Source organism: Symphodus melops (assembly GCF_947650265.1).
Source record: "Symphodus melops genome assembly, chromosome: 6".
NCBI lineage: Eukaryota > Metazoa > Chordata > Actinopteri > Labriformes > Labridae > Symphodus > Symphodus melops.
The window spans coordinates 2,886,834-2,907,013 of NC_136696.1; the positions used below are offsets into that span (position 1 = coordinate 2,886,834).

At 44.8% G+C, this 20,180-nt stretch overlaps 1 protein-coding gene across 3 annotated transcripts in view; it reads right to left on the reverse strand.

Moving 5' to 3' along the window:
• The window catches only part of LOC306825324 (UPF0606 protein KIAA1549-like), a 44,061-nt gene that overhangs the window by 13,801 nt on the left and 10,080 nt on the right, over positions 1–20,180 (reverse strand). For all 3 annotated transcript variants that reach the window (XM_079345995.1, XM_079345996.1, XM_079345994.1), the window contains exons 3-11: positions 11,754–13,841; positions 11,561–11,649; positions 11,084–11,243; positions 10,872–11,002; positions 9,326–9,518; positions 9,183–9,242; positions 8,679–8,824; positions 5,423–5,600; positions 4,087–4,271 (exon numbers count right to left, since the gene is read on the reverse strand). In XM_079345995.1, coding sequence (XP_079202121.1) covers positions 4,087–4,271; positions 5,423–5,600; positions 8,679–8,824; positions 9,183–9,242; positions 9,326–9,518; positions 10,872–11,002; positions 11,084–11,243; positions 11,561–11,649; positions 11,754–13,841 — 3,230 coding nt within the window. The remainder of the gene's footprint in view (positions 1–4,086; positions 4,272–5,422; positions 5,601–8,678; positions 8,825–9,182; positions 9,243–9,325; positions 9,519–10,871; positions 11,003–11,083; positions 11,244–11,560; positions 11,650–11,753; positions 13,842–20,180) is intronic.

Below are 20,180 nucleotides of genomic sequence, written 5' to 3' on the forward strand. Positions count from 1 at the left end.
ATCTACAGAGAGACTGAAGGGACAAAATAAATACAGAGAGACACTGAGGACCACTATCTACAGAGAGACTGAAGGGACAAAATAAATACAGAGAGACACTGAGGACCACTATCTACAGAGAGACTGAAGGGACAAAATAAATACAGAGACACTGAGGACCACTATCTACATAGAGACTGAAGGGACAAAATAAATACAGAGAGACACTGAGGACCACTATCTACGGAGAGACTGAAGGGACAAAATAAATACAGAGAGACACTGAGGACCACTATCTACAGAGAGACTGAAGGGACAAAATAAATACAGAGACACTGAGGACCACTATCTACAGAGAGACTGAAGGGACAAAATAAATACAGAGAGACACTGAGGACCACTATCTACGGAGAGACTGAAGGGACAAAATAAATACAGAGAGACACTGAGGACCACTATCTACAGAGAGACTGAAGGGACAAAATAAATACAGAGACACTGAGGACCACTATCTACAGAGAGACTGAAGGGACAAACTAAATACAGAGAGACACTGAGGACCACTATCTACAGAGAGACTGAAGGGACAAAATAAATACAGAGAGACACTGAGGACCACTATCTACGGAGAGACTGAAGGGACAAAAAAGCTCTTCCTCTGTTTGACTGGTGAAGGTCATGGGGACTTGGCCTGTCTTAAATCAAGTTGAACAGCGTTCTGCAGGTAATACAAATATTCATCCTGCACCTGTCGGCTTCGATGTGTGAACTGAAGTTTAAGAGTATTAGATACTGGAGGCACACAGCTTAAGATGAATCGACTATTCGTTCAAACTCGTAAGAATAATTCAATCAAAATACGGTGTTGTCTAATAAATAGGAAAAGATTTGAATCAGCAGGATGTTCAGGGTGATGGATGAGCTTTGATTTTGTTTTTCTGCTGAAGGCGGACGGTTAAGTGCTCAGGAGAGAGACTCAGACAGACAGACATTAATGAATAAAGAACTGGGGGGGGGGGGGGGGGGGGAGGGGGGGGGGTGTTGAGCTGCTCGCTCTCCTCTGAGTCAGAGTGGGATGGAGGCAGTGAGAGGATCTTTATGTCAAGCCCTGGGGAGTTCCCCGCAGAAGAGGAGTAAACATGGAGTGTCAGATGTCGAGCGTTGTGACGTACGAGAGGACGCCGCTGAACGCACACTCACACTGCGTTCATTCATGCAAAACGCCGTGCTCAGAAGAGGCTTGCTGCTATAACACCGCTAATCCAGCATGATGCTTGCCAACATACAGAACATAAAAGTGCTAAGCCAAAGAGGCGGAGAAAAGGTGTGTGTGTGTGTGTGTGTGTGTGTGTGTGTGTGTGCTCTCAGCGGCACAGGGACAGTTAGGAAAGAAGGAAGTATTGAAACAGTCAAAGCTGTTTGCTGAATGAACAGACGCATTACGCATCACTAATTACTACTTAGCCGGGGCTGATGGGAAACTTGGGACCACCAACACTCTGTACAGAAACACCAAAATGACGTCTACAGATCTAGCACGTCACCAATCAGGGATCTGCAACATCAACACGAAACCTTCGAAGCGTCAGAGCCTGCCGTCTACGGGACAAGTGTCACATGACTAGAGAACGTTATACCTCCTCCAGGACTCGTCTGCCTTTATCTGTCACTCTCTTCTTCTCTTCTTCTTTCTTCATCTCTCCTGACTTCATCGTCATCGTCTTGCTCTCTGCTTTTCTCTGCTCGGCTTCTTTCTTTTTAAACTTCTCCTCCTCCTCATCGTCGTCGTCTGTGTCCTCCTCTTCTTCTTCCTCTTCCTCTTCCTCCTCTTCTTCCTCCTCCTCCTCTTCCTCTTCTTCTTCCTCCTCACTGCTCAGGCATGCTTTGCTCTTGGGAGGAGCTGCTGGTGTCTAAGCAGAAGCATTGTTGGCATAAATGTTTGAGGTAATGATGCTGTTGTCTCTGGACTATAAACTATTGAACAGTCAGTTTCTAGCCGACCTACGTCAGACAGCAAACACACAGACTAATGTAGGTCTCTACTCCAGACGCTGCTCTGTACCTTCCCTGCTTTAACCTCCTCCTCCTCTTCTTCTTCATACTCCTCCTCCTCCTCCTCTTCCTCCTCCTCATACTCCCCCTCACTTGACTCGACGTGCTTTTTAGTCGGGGGGAGTGTCTGCTGAAGAGAGGTTCTTGATTCTCTGAAGGAGGTGGAGGACTGGGGGAGGGGGGGGGTGTGGAGGGGGGGGGGGGGTGTTAAGTGATAGTACGAATTTCTGTGAATACGTTCAGTTTGGTTACACTTTGTAGAGGTGACTTTGCTGTGAGCAGACTACGATCTATTTGGAGAAGCTATGACCATATTTGAAGAGAAGAATGTCTTTCAAGGTTTTCTAAAAGTATAAATGTATGGCCTCAGTTGACAATGAAATGAGGAATTGTTCTTCTAATAGAGGTTTGACATTGTAAGGGTAAAGGTGATGTGATTCTCCTGACCATGTACAGAAGTATCTAAAGTGGGAAGGAATTTGTGACATCTGTTGAACAGTATATAAGGGCTCTGCAAAGAACATTAAAGTGTCTATTTTCTCAGCCTGCACAGCGTCTCAGTGTTGTCTGTCAGAATGGAACCACGGCCGTGACATGCTGCATCTTTATCCAGTCTGTTGATAGATTCAGCTTTAGGGACAATTATATTATTCAACCCATCATTAAGTGACAGATGATTGTGTTAAGCAGAGAGGGCAGACTTTGAGTGGTGGTTATTATTTATGCACATTACGTTTCAACAGGAAGTCAGGAAGACGACCCAGCAGCTTGAACACATTTGGACTGGTCTGGCAGTTCCCTCGGTCAGAGGAGACTCCACAAACACCTGGACACTCCTGAAGATAAACCCTGAGCTTACTAACAGGAACACGCTGACATCACACCTTTCATATTTGTCAAATCTCACAGACGAGTTCTTGTTTAATGCAGTTTGAAGGTTTTGAGAAGTTAGCATGTTACTATGATGGTTGTTCCTTGTTTGTTTTGTTTTGGCCGCCCATGAGGGGGATAAAGAGTAAAACCTTCTGTGGACCAGTCGCACGAGGAGGTCATCAAAAACATGTCAAAATAATAAATGATGTTGTGACAAAAGAGACAGAAGAGAAGAAAAACAGCGTCAGAGTAAAACGTGTTTAAAGTGAAGACGCCACGTTTCCTCTCCTCAGACTTCCTGAATGTCTCAGAGGTGAGCGAAGTGATCCCTCCTCTGTTCTGTCTTTAACATTACAGGCCAGAGACAGGATCAGCAGCGCAGCGTGTGTGTGAATGTGTACCATAACTCTGAATTCTTTTGATATTTTTCTCAATTTTTAATTTGAGTTATTTTCACTTGAGCATATTTTAGGTTTTTATAATAAGTTTTCTGTCCTCTGTCATGAGGCTTTTAGATGTCCTGTGTGAAGCACTTTGAATTGCCTTGTTGTTGAAATGTGCGACATAAATAAACTTGCCTTTGCTTGAATGTCTGACTGAGTGAGTGTGTGTGTGTGTGTGTGTGTGTGTGTGTGTGTGTGTGTCTGTGTGAAGTTACAGAGCGGGACAGCGATATCAAGCAGTCACAGAATCAAGATGAATGTACAAAGACGACACGACGGCTCAGTTCAGTTACGGCACAAACACAGTCTGTACAGAGTTGGACAGACGAGGAGATCTTCAGATGCCACAGACTGAAGATCTGATCTGATTGGACAAACGTCACCTGAACAGCAGGAAGTGAAAGAGTATTTAAGTTGAAACCAAAAAAGGTTTTTAAAAAAATAAAAGAGCGACAGTGGCTCACACATTTCCACACATTTCCACTGCTGAGATCATTAAACTTTTATCATTAAGCGTTTCTAAAAATAAGAAATAATGAAGTCCAGACTGAGCAGCTCATTCATTACGATGACGGATTCATCGAATTAATTATCAGCTCATTTAGATTTAAAAGTGAGCTCATCCTTCCTCTTTCCTCGAACGCATCGTCGGATGGAAAACGCCAAGAATGTGTGTGGTGAGACACACACACACACACACACACACACAGGCGCGGTGTGAACGCTCAGTCAGCTCTACCTTCTGTCTCTGCTGGATGGAGGTCATGGCGTCTGGCTGGAACTCCAGCTTATCCGTCCGGCACAGTTTCCAGTAGAGGATGGAAATGATGACGAGGACCACGATGAGGGGAATCACCACCCCGATGACGATCCACACGTTGGTGTTCTCAGTGTCCGTGGGCGATGATGCAACCTTCTCCACGGCTGCACACAAACGGAGAGAGAGAGAGAGAGTTTCAGGTCGAGATAAAACGTCATTCACTTCGATTTTCCTCACAAACAGGCACTCTTCCTTTAAAAGGCTGCTGCTGCTGCTGTGACCGTCATGAGATTTAATTAAGACTCATTTCATCCCCAGAGAAAAGGACTGTGGGAGAACAGAGCGAGTGCAGAGACACAGGCCCTGGAGGGGCTCTCATTAGTCCTTCATCCCTTGTTTAGATTCCTAATGAGGGAGACTCCAGCGTGTACAGGGGGGAGCTAATTAGCTTAAATGTTACTATAAACACACATAAGGAGCTCGTATATGAAGCCCATAAATAATGGTGCGAGTAAAGAGTCTGCAACACCTCTCAGCACAGAGCAGAACATGGAGAGAGACTTTACAGGGTGCAGAGTTATAGACAGGAAAAAGGTTTCTCTGCTCTTCATCTCCAGGGACAGAAATCCCCTCACACGTTGTTTTACACTAAATTCTGTTTATTGACGGATAGCACCTTGATGTGAACCATCTGCAGTCACCGAACCGTCTGCACACACATCCTATCCTCTAAAACCGTCAGAGGTAGAAACACACCGTGACATTTAATGCAGTCAAAAAATAACCAGCAGCCGTTTGATTTCAAAGGGATGTGATGACATCACCAGGAGAAGAAGCTGATTTTATGAGAAAAGCTCGCAGTGTTTTCTAAAAAAAAAAAAAGGAAAAAAAAGTAGATTGGGAGCTTTATACTTTAATGCATGTCGGCCATTTTTTTCCCTTTATTGGCAGGATGGGTGCATGTGTGCACAACTCTTTACAGACTTCCTGCTAGCAGGGGGAGAAGACGTGGTTCATGTCGAGCAGAGTGTGTCTGCTTTGTACACTTCTCCATCAGCCATCTGTTTTTAGCTTCCTTTTGTTTTTCATGAATTGTGTGAAACATCCTTAAACAGGTTGCAGAGATATTTACACAAAAACGAGGAGAACAAACTTATATTTTTCCTTGTGAGGAAAGTCGGACGCAGTCAAGCTGATTCACGAACAAGTCCTGATAATTTAGGGACCTGCATGTCCTGAAAGTGTTTTAGGAATGGACGAGTAAAAGGGAGCAAGTACCCTGACGTGTCACTGATACCACACAAGAGGTACTCACGCTGTGCCAAGATGCCCTGGATGCGATATCCTAAGACGATGGCAGCACGCTGAACATCCAGACTGTTCAGGAGCTCGGCTGCTTGATCTGCAGGCATCCTCTGACCACCGGGACTCTCCACGAAATACACCACCTCCAGAGGGTTGTCTGCACCCAGCAGCCGACCAGTGCTCACAACCTGGGAGGTCAAAAGACACCGTGTTATAATGGACCAAGCACTGATGCACATATTAAGAGTTTTAGGGTGAACAGATAGCTAAAGAAAGCAAGTTTCTGCAGAAATATCAAAGCCACCCTTCATGCTACAATCCACATCCTGATGATGAGCAACTGGAGAGTGACTGTTTCTTGAAGTGACAAAGAAGAAGAATGAATCTTCCAACGGCTGCGACCAAGTGAGAGAATCACAGAATCAAGAAAACTCCTCAGTGTGTTTAAAGTGTGTCTTTCGTCATTTGACACACATGAGCTTTGTAAGTGGAAAAGGAAGCATGTTCTTACACAGAGAAAATCACCACAGCTAAATGTACAGTCAAACTCTCTGTCGATCTCGAGCAGACATAACAGCATCTTTTCTTCTTTTTTTGAATCACAAACACTTCACTGCCTCTCATCTGCACGGCTGCAGCATCCACGCGGACACTCCCACGTTTTAATTTACCGGTAGTTTATATTAAAAATGTTTTTACCTGATGTGAGCACTTTGGTCAGCTGTGGTTGTTTTAAAGTGCTTAACAAATGAAGCTGTATTAGATTCATGTCTTCATCTGTTCTCTGTTTCCTACTGACTGTGCATCTTTTCTTCACTTCAGTTTGTTTAGTTTCTATTGTTGACGGTGAAGACACAAAGACAACCAAAAGTCCCTTCTCTTCAGCGTCACATGTTGGATGTGACTAAGTTTTGATGTTCTCATTATTCATCAGAATCATTACTTTCACACTGCAACACTGTCCCAGTTAGATGAACTAAAGTACGGTTCTTCGGAGAGGAAAACATCACGCTCCACTTTGGATAATGACTTATTAATGGAGTGTGTTTTCTATTTCAGTCAGTTTAGAGTTTGACTGCTTTGCCCCCTGGTTTTTTCCTGGATAAATGTGACACTGTGTTTCCTCCAGCCAATGACAGCGCAGCATGTGAGTATGGGTGCGGATTCAGAACAACTATTGGATATGATTCCAATCAGCCTTTATGACGGCTGAGGACGCAGCTGGTCAGAAGACAAAATATAAACAAAGTAAGACGAAATGCTGAGTGTATAAGGCTACACCTTGTGTACCTACTGTACCTTTTATCTGCTTCCTGTTGGACAGGCATCTGGTGGTTAGCTTGTGCTAACGTGTGTTAGCTTACAGTGTAGCTACAAACAGTACGACCTGCTCTGAGTGTGATGATTGGTTATGAGCCCAGGGGGAGGGGCCACTTTGAATGTTGCATTTCTACCGTCACTATCGTGATGAAAACTTCAATATGTAAAATATTTTAACGGTTTTATGCATTAACTGTCTTTCATCATTAACCTGTGATTTGGATTTTTAAACATTTGCACTAAAACAACACCGATGGAAAACAAAAAAGCGGACTTATGATGTATCATGATGTGTTTTCCCAGTACAGCGTTTTCATTGTTTAAATATTTCTCCATGATCTCCAATGTGTGTGTGTGTGTGTGTGTGTGTGTGTGTGTGTGTGTGTGAGAGAGTGCAGGCTCCCTGTGGGTGCCCCGAGGCCGCAGCAGTCTGCTTGCTGCATTACTGGAAAGAGGAAAGTGTAGGTCATGCCTGGGCTGATAGACTCCCTCATCCAGGGTCTAATCCAGACCGTGCACGGTTATTAGAGTGGAAAGACGGGAGGAAGCGTCTGTGTGAGTGTGAGCGTGTGTGTGAGCGTGTGTGTGTGTGTGTGTGGGTGGGTGTGACCCCATTTCCACCTCCACTTTTCTCTGTCTGGGTAGACTCAGAAGGTCTGCTCTCAGGTGACAACAACACACTGATGCTGTGTTGACGGTTAAGGGCGCCTGTCTTACATAAGAGTCTTTTATGACTCTGTGTGTGTGTGTGTGTGTGTGTGTGTGTGTGTGTGTGTGTGTGTGTGTGTGTGTGTGTGTGTGCATCTGTGTGAGAAAGAGACGAAGACTCCCTCTGAAGTTCAGACGCTTTCTCTCATTCTACCCAGCAGACACTCAAAGATGAGTCTTTGAAATGTAAAAGAAGTCTAAGTTAGCTTCATGGCTGTAAGGCGACACACACAACATAATAAAGATCACATCTGTGTGACTGTGAACAGATTTAATCTAGGAAGGATGCCAGCGTCTAAAATTAGAGAGCTAATCATAGCGAAGGTTGATGTTTGCTAAATTTGCACCGTGGGTTTCATGGAGACCAGGGTACAGGATGCAGGAAGGACGGAGAAAATGAGTGTGCTACTCATCTAAAAGATTTGTATCACTCTGACTACTGCGCCGTTTAAAGAGCTCTTTCCAGCAGTCAGACTTCCTGAGTTCACATCAAGTATGAATCTCTCCTCTCTCAGGCCCATTCTCTTTCATCTCAGGCTCTCACTCTTCCTGTTCTTTGGATTTCTTTTGATTTCTATGCTCTCAATAATGTCGTTCTTCTCAACAACGGGGACACAGTCTGAATCATCCAACTGCAGGATACAGGTGGAGGAAGACAAACACTTAATAATTGATCCACTTTTAGCAGCTCTGCGGCTCACAGGAGCTCACATCAAGCAGCGGGGACCGCGGAGACCAGGAAGAGGGGGGGAACGAACGAGGACTCGGGAGGATGTGGTCCTCTCGGTGGGCTGTTCCCTGGAATCCTGAATAGCATGCTGTTGCCATGGAGACAGAGCCCTATCCTGTCCCCTTTTGAGCGGAGCAGGTGTCGAACGAACCCACAAACACTGGAGGCTGATTAGTAAAGCAGCAAGGCTTTCGGTGGTCACAAACACAGCGGTGCTCACATAATGAGTCCTCAGTACTCGACCCGGGTAGAGAGAGAGAGAGAGAGAGAGAGAGAGAGAGAGAGAGAGAGAGAGAGAGAGAGAGAGCATCAGAGAATAGTGATGGAAAAGAAAGGGAGCTGTTTGAAGATTGAGAGAGTAATCCTTCAATAATTCTCCTGTTAAAGACTTCTGTAAGTTTGTAGCAGAAAGAATGGATGAAACCTTTTCTAATATTGTTCATGTTGCACTTTATGAATCCAGACAGAAGAGAAGAGGAGGTGCACACGTGTCTGAGTCTCATGATACCTGCACACTGCTGTTTCCTACAGTCGTGGCTCTCTTCACACGTCTGACTAATCCCATCGCCTCCCCGAGCAGCATGGCCACCCTGCGCTCCATGCTGGCTTGGAAGGTCCTCTCACCCACTTTCTGGTCCAGCACCCCCAGGAGCACTTTGTACACAGACGACAGAAGACAAACAGGAATCAACACGGAGGGTGTCAGGGTTGAGGGAGAAGCAGGGTTTATATGTTGTCAGCTCGATTCGATTCAGTCTCAACCTCTTGACAAGTCTCATTAGTGCCATTTTTAACCTTTTATTTGAATCCAGATTTAGTCAATAAAAAGTCTGAACATTTCAGTCTCTACACTGATTTAGTAAGTCAAACTGTAAAATGATTTAACTGGGAAAACAGCATCGTCACACTTTCACAGTGTGCTAGGAGTAATTAACGTTTGAGCACCAAAAGAGCAACAGATGATAGGATCAGACAGATCAGCTTTTCACCAATCATGTAATAAGTGTGATACCTGTTCTAATCCAGGACGAGCGGAGAAGATGGCTGGTGTTCAACTCTGGATAATGAAAAGCTGTAGGAAAGAAGTAAGACGTTTTTTCACCTTTAGTTGACGGCTGATGAAACACTCGTATGACACAGCAGAGTGCTACTCACGCTCCGCGATCTGCAGCACAGGGAAGCCCATGTAGTAGCTGAATTCCACCATGGTGAGCTTCATCAGAGCGTTACTGACCTCGGAGCCCATCAGGTAACCTTTGGCCCCGCGCACCGTGAAGGTGACGTCCACCGGCTGCCTCGCCAGCCGTCGGTCCTGATACTTGGGAGCAGCCATGGTGATGTTTACGATCTAGAACAGAGTCGGACCGACATGTTGTGTTCAGCAGACACACGTCGCACAGCTTCATTTATCAAAAACTCGTTACTTGAAGCCTGTTCGAGTAACGAGATGAAAAATCTGATTCTTTCTTGGCTTCAGCGATTTGAAAGTAGAACTTAAAGTGTGAGTGTTTGCAAGTCCTCAAAAATATATTTCTGTACCTAAATATCCTCAAACTTTAAGACTATAACACAGGATGACATATAACGCTACAGAAGCTAACGTGAATACGTTTTGTGCTAACTACGTGTAAGCTCATTTAATACTCAACAACTGGAGCATGAACCTGGGGAGTGAGAGGGTGGACGACTGGTGCTGCTTCCACAGCACAAGAAGAGATGAGGTGACAGGGACATGATGGAGATGAAGGTACATCAACTGTCTCTATGGTCACATCCTCTCTGTGCAGTCACAGAAACATTAAGATCAAGGACAACGCCGTCTGTGCTCAGATATGAAGAGTTGCTTTGAAGGAGTTTAGCATTTTACTTTTTTTTCGGTTCACAGGAGCCGATTGAGACGCTCGGGGCGTTTCTGTCAGGATGTTATCCAACAGTGAGAACTGAGGAATACAAATGGGGAAAGTGATGTTTTGGCTTGGACGACTCCTGTCATGATGTAAGCACACACATCCCATGCGTGGTGAAAAGGGAGGGATGGATTGATTTTCTTGGATTCCGTCGAAACATTCAGTCGCTTAGGTTTTTCAGTGGTGAATTTTTTTGTCTCCTTTTCTGTCTCCAATCATTCACCAAAATACTAAATACTCAACATGCTTTTTCTGCTTCTACAGCTGCCATCAACTGGTGACGTGACTGGACGAGCTCGGAGGTCTTTCACTAATAGTAAACAACGTATTATAAAAGCCTTTTCAGACTGAAGGATAGTACTACACCAGGGGTGTCCAAAGTGCGGCCCGGGGGCCATTTGTGGCCCTTGAGTGGATTTTTTGTGGCCCTTGACTTCAAATCGAAGAATCAGAAGATTTTGGCCCCAGGCCTCATCAGATGGCATATTTCGTTCTTTTTTTCTTTTTCATGTTAGCGAGGGAGAACCTATAAAAGCCTGACTATTCTTTCCAAAAAATTAGAACACAACAGTTTCCCACTGCAATTAGTTATTGTGTATTTACATAATTTTTTGAAGAGGTCAAAATACAAAAAGTTCCCTCCAATGTTTAAAAAAAACAAACCAAAAAAACCCTGTGGCCCGTGAGCGATTCTAACGCGACAATTTTGGCCCGCAAGAAAAAAAGTTTGGACACCACTGTACTACACGTTTGTATAGGCCTATCAGTCTTCTCCTCATCCTGGTCCCACTCACCTGCACTGTGAAGTTGGTTGATTCCTTTGAGCGCCGGCGTATTTCTGCTAAGGCCATGGTCAGACCTTTCTCCACGCTCTCACTGAAGTTGCAATGGCGCACGTCGATGTGACTGGGAACAAACTGCAGCACTGGGCGCAGCCAAGACGACGGGAGACTTAGATCAAGTTGAGACTTGTTAAACGGTGACGGTTTACTGAAAGGTCACTTACCTGTGTGGATCTGATATCTACGGTCTGGTGTGGTCCAGTTTGGAGACACAGACAGGAAGCGGCGCCCAGACCGTCGCAGAGCATTGATGACAGATATGGCCGTGTATACAACCGGACCAGACACCACCCGGAACACAAACTTTGGCGGGGGATCCACAACCTTCACAGAGACAGACGACACGTGAAACACGGAGGAATCACTTGCGGTACAAATCACAGATTGGTTGTCTCGTGGGTCTTGATGTTTATGTCTGAAATACTGATATGAAACACAGGAAGTGGTCTGGCCTCCATGGTTCATCTACACATCTGTGTGTACACACACTCACAAACATAGTACATACACACACAGCAACACAAAGAGCATAGAGGGTCCTTACTGTATATGATCTACTTTGTACTCCAACAGAACCTTTTTTATGTGCTTCCTTTTTGAAGGGTAAAAAAACCCATTTGACTCTGCTGAGATAGATTTACCTGTAACTCCACCGACTTGTTGAACTCCACTTTCAGTATGTCTCTCACTTGAGATTTGGCATATCCAATAGTGGCAGCGGAAGGAAACCCTACAGAGGAAAGCATCAGAACATTTGGTCTTATCACATTCTTTGATTATCATGATTTGTGTGAATTATTTCAAACATAACTCAAGGTTGCATGTCAAACTTACCAATTTTGACTAAATAAGACGGCCTCTCCGGGCTGCAGAGGTATTGTCTCGATGTTGTGGCTGCAGTTGTTGTGGTCTTTTCACTGGTGCTCGAGATGATGTTGACACTAGTTGAGGCCTCAGCGGTAGGAGGAACTGTAGCTTCGCCTTGATGAGAAGTAGTGGTGGCAGATTTAGTTGTGGGCACAGCAGAGACTGTATTAGCTCCGGTGCTTGTTGGGATCAAGGTCATCGTGGCTGAGATGTCAAATCCATCTTCAGTCACCCCCTGATCGCTCAGAACGACCGGGGGGAGCACAGAAACATTAGATGAGGGTTCAGTTGAAAGCACAGTGACGTTTAGAGGTTCTTCAGTCGTAACAGTTGACTCCATTGTTGTTGTATCCGCGGGTTCAACGGGAAGAGGGGAGAAGGCTATGGTTGCACTTAAGACAGGAGTGGTGTGTATGGTGCTTTGTAGGAATGATTCTGTAACAAACCAATGGACGTCTGTCAAAGAGGAAGACAACAGTACATCGGCTGGTAGCGAAGGCGTGGCAGTGGGTAGCACAGCTTCTGTTGAGGCGATGCTGTCAAGGCCAACGGTCAGTGTCGGGGCTGACTGATAGGTTGGGGACGTCTGACTTCCCCAGGTGGACGAGGTGGGATCAAAGAAGTGGCTTGGGACAATCGAAGGATCCAGGAGAGGCTCAGAGGCGTTGACTAACTGAGGACTGTCCTCGGTGGCTGATTCGTCCTGAGGCTCGAACCCAGACGGATAACTGGAGGACTCTTCCTCAGGCGGTTTGGTGTTGTTGTTGAGGTTATTAGTGGGTGTCATATCTGTGGCACTGATGGACACCACGGTTACGTTCCCTCTCTGTTCAGCTTTAGAACTGTTGTTCTCTTTGGTCGACTGGATGGTGTAATACTCCAAGCTGTTCATGTCAGGTAAGAGCACATCCGTCGGCTGGATCGTGAACAGATCAGGCCAATCCATGTCCGATGCTTCAGGTATATCACTGTTAACTCTGGGAGTCGGTTCGAGCGCCAAGTGAATTGTAGATGAAAAATACGAAGGACTGAGGGATTTAGTGGGGTTGATGGAGCTGTATGCTGTCGTGACGCTGAGAGAAGTCGAGACATGAAGAGGATTCATGGAGGATGGAGATATTCCCACTCTGGAAGGGAAGGACGTATCATAACTTTCAGTATAGTCCTCCGTATCGTACGAGTCAGAGGGCACCTTGGTGACCATAGAGTAGTCCTCACCATCTGGATTTAGGAATGACATTGTCTCCAAGTAGTCTCCAGACCCCCAGTCCACCTCCATGGTGTTGGAAGGGTAGAAGTCCTCTGGAGGGGCGTCAGTCGGCTCAGATGAAGGGGATGTGGCGTGGGGGGCGATGAAAGGCACATTGTAGCCAGGAGCCAGAAACTCTTCTGGGTCGTACTGCACGATGGTGTCATGGGCTAGTTTCTTCTCCTCAGAGGGGGCAAGACTGGGGCTTATGTGGTAAGGTTCATCTGCGAGAGAATCAGCCAGAGCCAGTTCAGGAATCTCAAGAGGCTGGACCGGTTCGGAGGCCATCTTTGATGCAGCGTCCTTCTGCTCAGTGAAAGTTGCTTCCTGCTGAGAATGCAGACTAGGCTGAGTTGTTGTGGAGCTGATGGCAGCAGAGGGGCTAAAAGACGACGTTGATGTCTTTGACTGAGGCTGAATCTGGGATCTTGTAGGCGTTGGAGAGAGAGGGGAAGATTGTTTGGCAGAATTTGTCCTGGCCGGCTTCCAAAGATTAGCTGCTGCATCAAATTGTGAGCTCGACCTAAACACAGGTTCAGAGGGGCTTAATGGTGGAGTGGAAAGAGGATGTGGTTCTTCCGCAACGAGGCCACTTGAAGCAACACGTTCCCACTGAACATGCTCGACGTCAGCAGTCCGGACTTCATGGTTCTGTTCAGGAGTGGATGGCAGGGCACCAGGTGAGTCTGGGCTCTCAAAGGCAGCGTGATGAGAGGCGGGTAAGGCGGATGGCGGTGACCCTGTTGTACTCGAAACATCTCCAAGAAATCCCATTGGACGGTGTGTGGAGTTCAACAGAGACTGACCTGCAGTGGAGAAAACATGATGCTGCGCTTAGTGATTGAACGACAGAAAGATTTAAGGGCAAAAGAAAAAATTACGAGGAGTGAATAAAATAAACCTGCTGTCAGACACAATCAGATTTATTACCTGCAAGTGAGTTCAAAAGTTTATCAAAAACTTCTGAATAAAAACGGTTAAAAAGAGTTGCTGTCTCTTTGTCAATCTTTAACCATCAACACTTTGATGACAGTCTCGGAGCTACGCTTTAACAATGACTACACATGATTCAATGCAATGAAAACAAAGGAACAGTCGAAGGCAAACTTCAGCGAACTGTTTAAATTGGACATTTATGTTGGCAACATCTCAGCATGCAACTGGATAATCTGAAAACACTGAGGATTGTAAAGTACCAAAGTCTTTCCAAGTTTGACTGATTTAGAAGCAGCAGAAAGAGAAAAAGAAGAAACCAAATTTGACTTTGCTGCAGACGCACAGCTACCGTATGTTTTAAAGCAATGGCATTACATCAGTGGAATAACCGTGCTGGACTTCCTTTGAGCCCTGAATGGCTAGAGTGGAAATTGATCTGTGAGGAAATAAGACACAAAATCCCTAACGTGCTCAAGGTCGTTTTATGGTTGAACCATTCGTCAGCGTCATCGCAGCACTGGTCTCCTCTGGAACACAGGTCACATCATAAATAGAGTCGACAGCACAGTGAGATACTTGACTGAAGCTGCAGGAAGAGCTGTGGTTGCTTTAAGATATTAAATGTAACCTTGGCCTATATTTAGATCAGATCAATACTACATGGACAGATGATGTGGCCTTTAAGTACAGACGAGAGGGAATTTGAAACCCATGAAACTGAGGCCGCTTTACCTGAAAACACCAATAATCAAGCCAGCATGTTTAACTGTGTATGTGAGATGCATTCATCTGACATTTACAGTTTTTGACTTCTTGGAAGAAGTCGTCAGACCTGATCAAAAGTCTGATAAATGCTCAAAGTGGGACCATTAATCCCTGAGGAAAATGACCTTTAGAGGAAGTAAGGACGCCATCGAAGAATAAAAAGACTAGTCCAGAATGTGGAATCATAATTTAAGCTCAAGTAGTTTTCTCTTCACTTCCAGTTCTGGAGCACAGTAACATGCCAACCTGCATAAAGTGCTGACGTGCATAAAGCGACCACATGTCCAAAATGAAGGAGTGGTTGTTTGTGATGGTCTGGGCTTTTTGCTTTTGCACCCTTGGGAGAATATCTCTCGATAGGTTTTCATGAAGCCCGGCCTTACAGTGATGGATGGTTGCAATTTCCAGCTCATCAGGAAGCAACTCTACCTCTTACCCTCAACAGTGAAGTCCTCAAGGGTGATATTAGACCAGCCAAAATGTAGAAATGGCAAATGTGGCTTATGCAACATCTTTCCAACTTGGTTGGAATGCCAAAGGCCCTTTTCTCCATATTGTATAACGCAGAGAATCATGCATGATTTAATTCAAGGAGTGCGTTGATCACACTGCATGGTGAGGGTCTTACTTTGCATGAAAAAAGGCATCATGAGCTGAATGGAAAGGAACAGAATCCCTCGTGAATATTTCATGATAATGTGCCTTTTAACAGTTCTTTATAAATGGTATGAGCACGCATCTCTTATAAGCTCGAATGCGTTCATCCCTTTTCCATAACAACGAGTCAGAACCTGAGAGGAAGTTTCACAGCCTTTGCTCAGACGATGCATGGTTTACCTTCTACGGAGTCCCAGAAGAAGTAAGAAACTTTGTTCACACATTAATATCTTGTGTACAAGTTTATTATTTTTAACATTTTTGGACTTCTGGGGCTCCGTAGCCTGTTTGAAGATTTAATGAAAAGTTAAATAAAAGGAGACAAGCTTAGATATTTGAGAATATTGCAGGAGATATTTCTACTTCTGGCATTGCAGATAAATAAGATAAATCCTAATGCCTGAATAGAGCGCAGACACATGGAGGGCAAAGTAAGACCTCAGCCCAGACAGAACGTCTGGATGAGTTGATGACAGTAGGTCTTAATCAGAGCAGAACTTCAAAAGGCTCATTACTGCCACAGCCAGGAGCAAGACACGAGAAGTGACTCAGCAGCTGCTGGTGCTGCTGCTGCTGCAGCTCTTTGTAGAGTCTCAAACACAAGAAAACAGCTGCAGAATCAGCTGAGGGAGAAGACTATATTTAACAGTGGGAGCAAAGAACAGATCAGTTATAAAAAGCATGAATAAAAGAGAATATAGTGGAGTGTCATCTTCAATTTACTGCATCGCTTCACACGAGGAGACTGCCTCTGGTTGGCCCGGGAGAATACTCCCAACTTAATTACAGCCCACACTGGTACCTTAATTCAGTCAACATGCTATCACAGCAGAGCCAAAGGAAAGGACTAGAAAAAAGAAAAGCCAAGTCTCTCTGAAGGCCAAGTCTCTCGGCCTGTGCTGCACAATCTCCAAACTGCCACACAGATTTTTGTCTGCTGTGCCAAGTGTTTGAACCCATGGGGATGTATCACAGCTGGGCAGATGCACACACACACACACACACACACACACTCTTCCAGCTCTATACAGACTGTTTATTGATGGCCTGATTTCATAGTTTAGCGAAGGAGATATAAATACTCACAGGAGTGGAGCTTGGAAAGGAGAAGCCGCAGTATTTTATTCTGGTAAAGCTCGATGTGAGAACTGAATCTGAAATCTCTGCTCTCTCAGTCCAAGCGAGGTTTGGAACACGGAGCGAGCGGTTGGTGTAAATGTCCATTTACTGCAGCTGATTACTGATCTGCACTTGAGCTCGCATTCTGCTGACAACAAACACTCAAAAGATATATAACGAGCAGACCAAGAATAGACAGACGCATTCTGCAGGAGGTTGTTTGTCCAAAAAAAAGTGCCAATGTTTGAGGTCTTTCTGTGGCATGTGACCCCAAAATGTCATCTCGTCTCAGCACACCCCCGACAGTGACACCCTGAATTCCTTTGTGCTCACATTGAGGACGAATAAACACGCGTGAATGGACGACAAAACATCCAGCTAATTCAGACACAGACTGTTATCTGTGAGCTCACACTGACGACGACGACTTTAACAATCTAACCCCGTTTACAAAATGATAACAGCAGAGAAAATAATCTCATTTACCTGCTTGTTTATTAATGTACAAAAAATATACACGTGAAAGTCAAATAATTCCTCTCTTTTGACAAAGTGTGGCATCACGAGGATAAAGCTAAGTGTTATTTTCAGAAAAATAGAAATAGAGCAAAAAAAAAACCTGTCAGGGCTGGAGAAACAGCAGCTCAAAGAAAATAAACACACATGATGTCTGGAGACTTTCATCAGTGTTTCAGAGGCAAATGTGGGAGTGAGCCGTCAGGTACCAAACCTGTACATTCATCTATAGTTAAAGGGATACTTCACCCATTTACATGAAGCTGTGTATCATTAGAAACATGGTAGTAGTGTTGAATGGTCGTGAATCCAGCCCTCATTTTGCCCTGAGACGAGAAAAATATGTTTTTCTTTTCCTGGAAGTTTTCTTCATGTGATGCAATATGACGCTTTTTGGATCACATGAAGAAAACTTTCAAGCATAGAAAAACCCATTTTTCTCGTCTCAGGGCAAAATGAGGGCTGGATTCACGACCATTCAACACTACTACCATGTTTCTAATGATACACAGCTTCATGTAAATGGATGAAGTATCCCTTTAAAAAAAGAAAATGAAAGTCTACGACACCAAACACATTCACTGGAAACATTTTTTTTTAAATTGAAGGTAAAAATAACCAGCAACAGAAATGTCTCTGAAGAACCTTCGACCTGTGACATCATCACGAGACGGGAGTCACATTTAAACGAATGAAAAGCCGACTCTCCCAGACTAGAGACGACTACGAACCATCTCCCTCACGATACCTGGACATGATCAGAAGACGCAGGAAATGAAAGCTACCTTCTCAAACAACAATCGTGGTACATCTGACCCCCATAACCATGAAGGCGGGTTCTTAATCCTTGATGTGTCATCTCAGGTAATGACAGTCAAAGCTGAGCATGACAGACAGCAGACAGCGGGCAGAAACTGACAAAGGCCTTCGAGGCTAAGCAGCGCTGCCACCTGTCTCCCTGAAACATGAGAGCGTCACGCTCGGCTGGACGGCCATCGCAGCTATATCAGTGTGTGAAACAAAGAGACCTTTAAATATCAGGTCACAAGAGCATCAGTCGCTCTGGTGTTCAGCATCTCCCAGAACGTCACCGCCCTCGCTTTGTCCAAAACATTTTCACCGCAGATTTCATGTTGCAGTCAATCAGATCTGACTCCAGGTACGAGGTGCGGCTGCTGTTACAGCAGTGCTGAGATAAACCTTCCGTTAACATGTAGGAACAGAAGTGAAACACTGACATGCTGGTCTCAGTGTACCTTACTGCCTCTTCCTCACATCATAACCTTATGTTGTATGTTCTGTACTGACCACATGAAACACTCAGGTACTCACTCTTTTTTTCATTCCACCAGCTTCATCTTTCACGGGCTACACGGCCACTTCACGACAGCATTTCAATACGTGTTAGTGCAATTCAGAGAGGTGTTAATCACTTTCGTTTGTACTTTACTTCCTGATTCTATTTCTAAATAAAATAAGGAACTTTCATTAAATCGAACAATACGACATTAACTCAGCTTTGGAAAAAGGAAAAACTTGTTACGGATCAAAAATCTACAGCAGCAATCTGTAACTCTGACACCAAGTGTTTAAAACGGGTACTGCAGTCCAAATTCAGAGCTGGCTCCGCCCCCTCCTCTGACACAGTAGCTTCAGTGTTTAGTCAGCTCTGCATGTGGTGGACACTGTAGCTTCAGTGTTTAGCCAGCTCTGCATGTGGTGGACACTGTAGCTTCAGTGTTTAGCCAGCTCTGCATGTGGTGGACACTGTAGCTTCAGTGTTTAGCCAGCTCTGCATGTGGTGGACACTGTAGCTTCAGTGTTTAGCCAGCTCTGCATGGGTCTGTAAAGCTTTCTGCGTTCTAACCTCTCTCCATGTTTCATCTCCAACATTGATCCTAGTTTGAGCAGCTTTCTGCTGCTGGAGCTTATTAGAAACATGCAGAGGCTTTTTAGCTCGGGTACAATCACTTCTATCTGAAGCAGTTCCACTGCCCGCTTCCATCGCTGCAACACCTGTTGACCTGATAACTGCTCTCATATCTGGCAAACCCAGGGGCGTCCAAAACGGCCTTCAAAGCCCCGCCTACCTTCTCTGGTCCAATCAAATCCAGAGCATTCAGGAGCAGAATCTAAAGTGAGAAGGAGAACATACTGGCTGCTGCATGTTTCCTTCATCATCACAGAGGAAGAGAGCGTCATCAAAGATTATAATGAATGCATTAATTTTTAATTAATGGAGATGCAAGCGTTACACAAATATAAATACATCATTCTCCCTAACGAGGACGTGACTATACCTTGAGTCCTCTCTCCTCAGTCTCATTACTCTGACATAAGTGACGAATGAAAGCAGCGAGCTCTTCATTTATTCATCACATGAAAAGTCTCGGGCTAATGAGATTCTATTTCTATTCATCGCGCCTCGATGTGTCGTGAACAGAGACTCGGCCTAATGAAGAGCTGCCTTGTACATGAGCGACATCTGCATTCGACCGCACCGACAAATAATCCAACAAGTCTCTCTCTCTCTCTTTACCTTCTCCTCCGTGTTGACAACAGATATTATATTACACAAACATTTAAACACACTGGCTGTTTCCTGAAAGGTGTTGTGAGGTGAATGTAATCAAACATAATTGAGAACAGTGCTATGAAATCCCATTTCTCCATCTGCGGCCTGGTTGGTTCTGCTCCAGTTTACATCCAGTTTCAGGATTGGACCACTGCCAGTAATCATGTAAAAAGGTTTCTGACTCGAGAGGGATTAGCACCGCTGCTGTCGGCTGATGTTCCTTTATAACGTCCTCACCAGTGAACGAAACGAGGAAACAGGACGAACACATAAAACAGGAGGGGGTCAAAGACATCATCGTGCGGACCATCGCGGCTCCACTGACCCACAAACTGCACCAGTGTGAATGTTTAGACGAGCTCCATGTTAGTACACATGTAAACTATGAGTGCAGAAAACCTCCTTTAAAGTTCTGCTTTTACTGCATCTTAGTTTAATTCAACCTTCACGGCGTGTTTTAAGACCATTTTCTTGACTTCCATGATGTTTTTTTATAATTTAATGTTTTGAATAATTGTTGAAATATGGAATAAATCCTCCATTATCTTTGAAAAGAATGAAAGCATTCAAGAGGTGA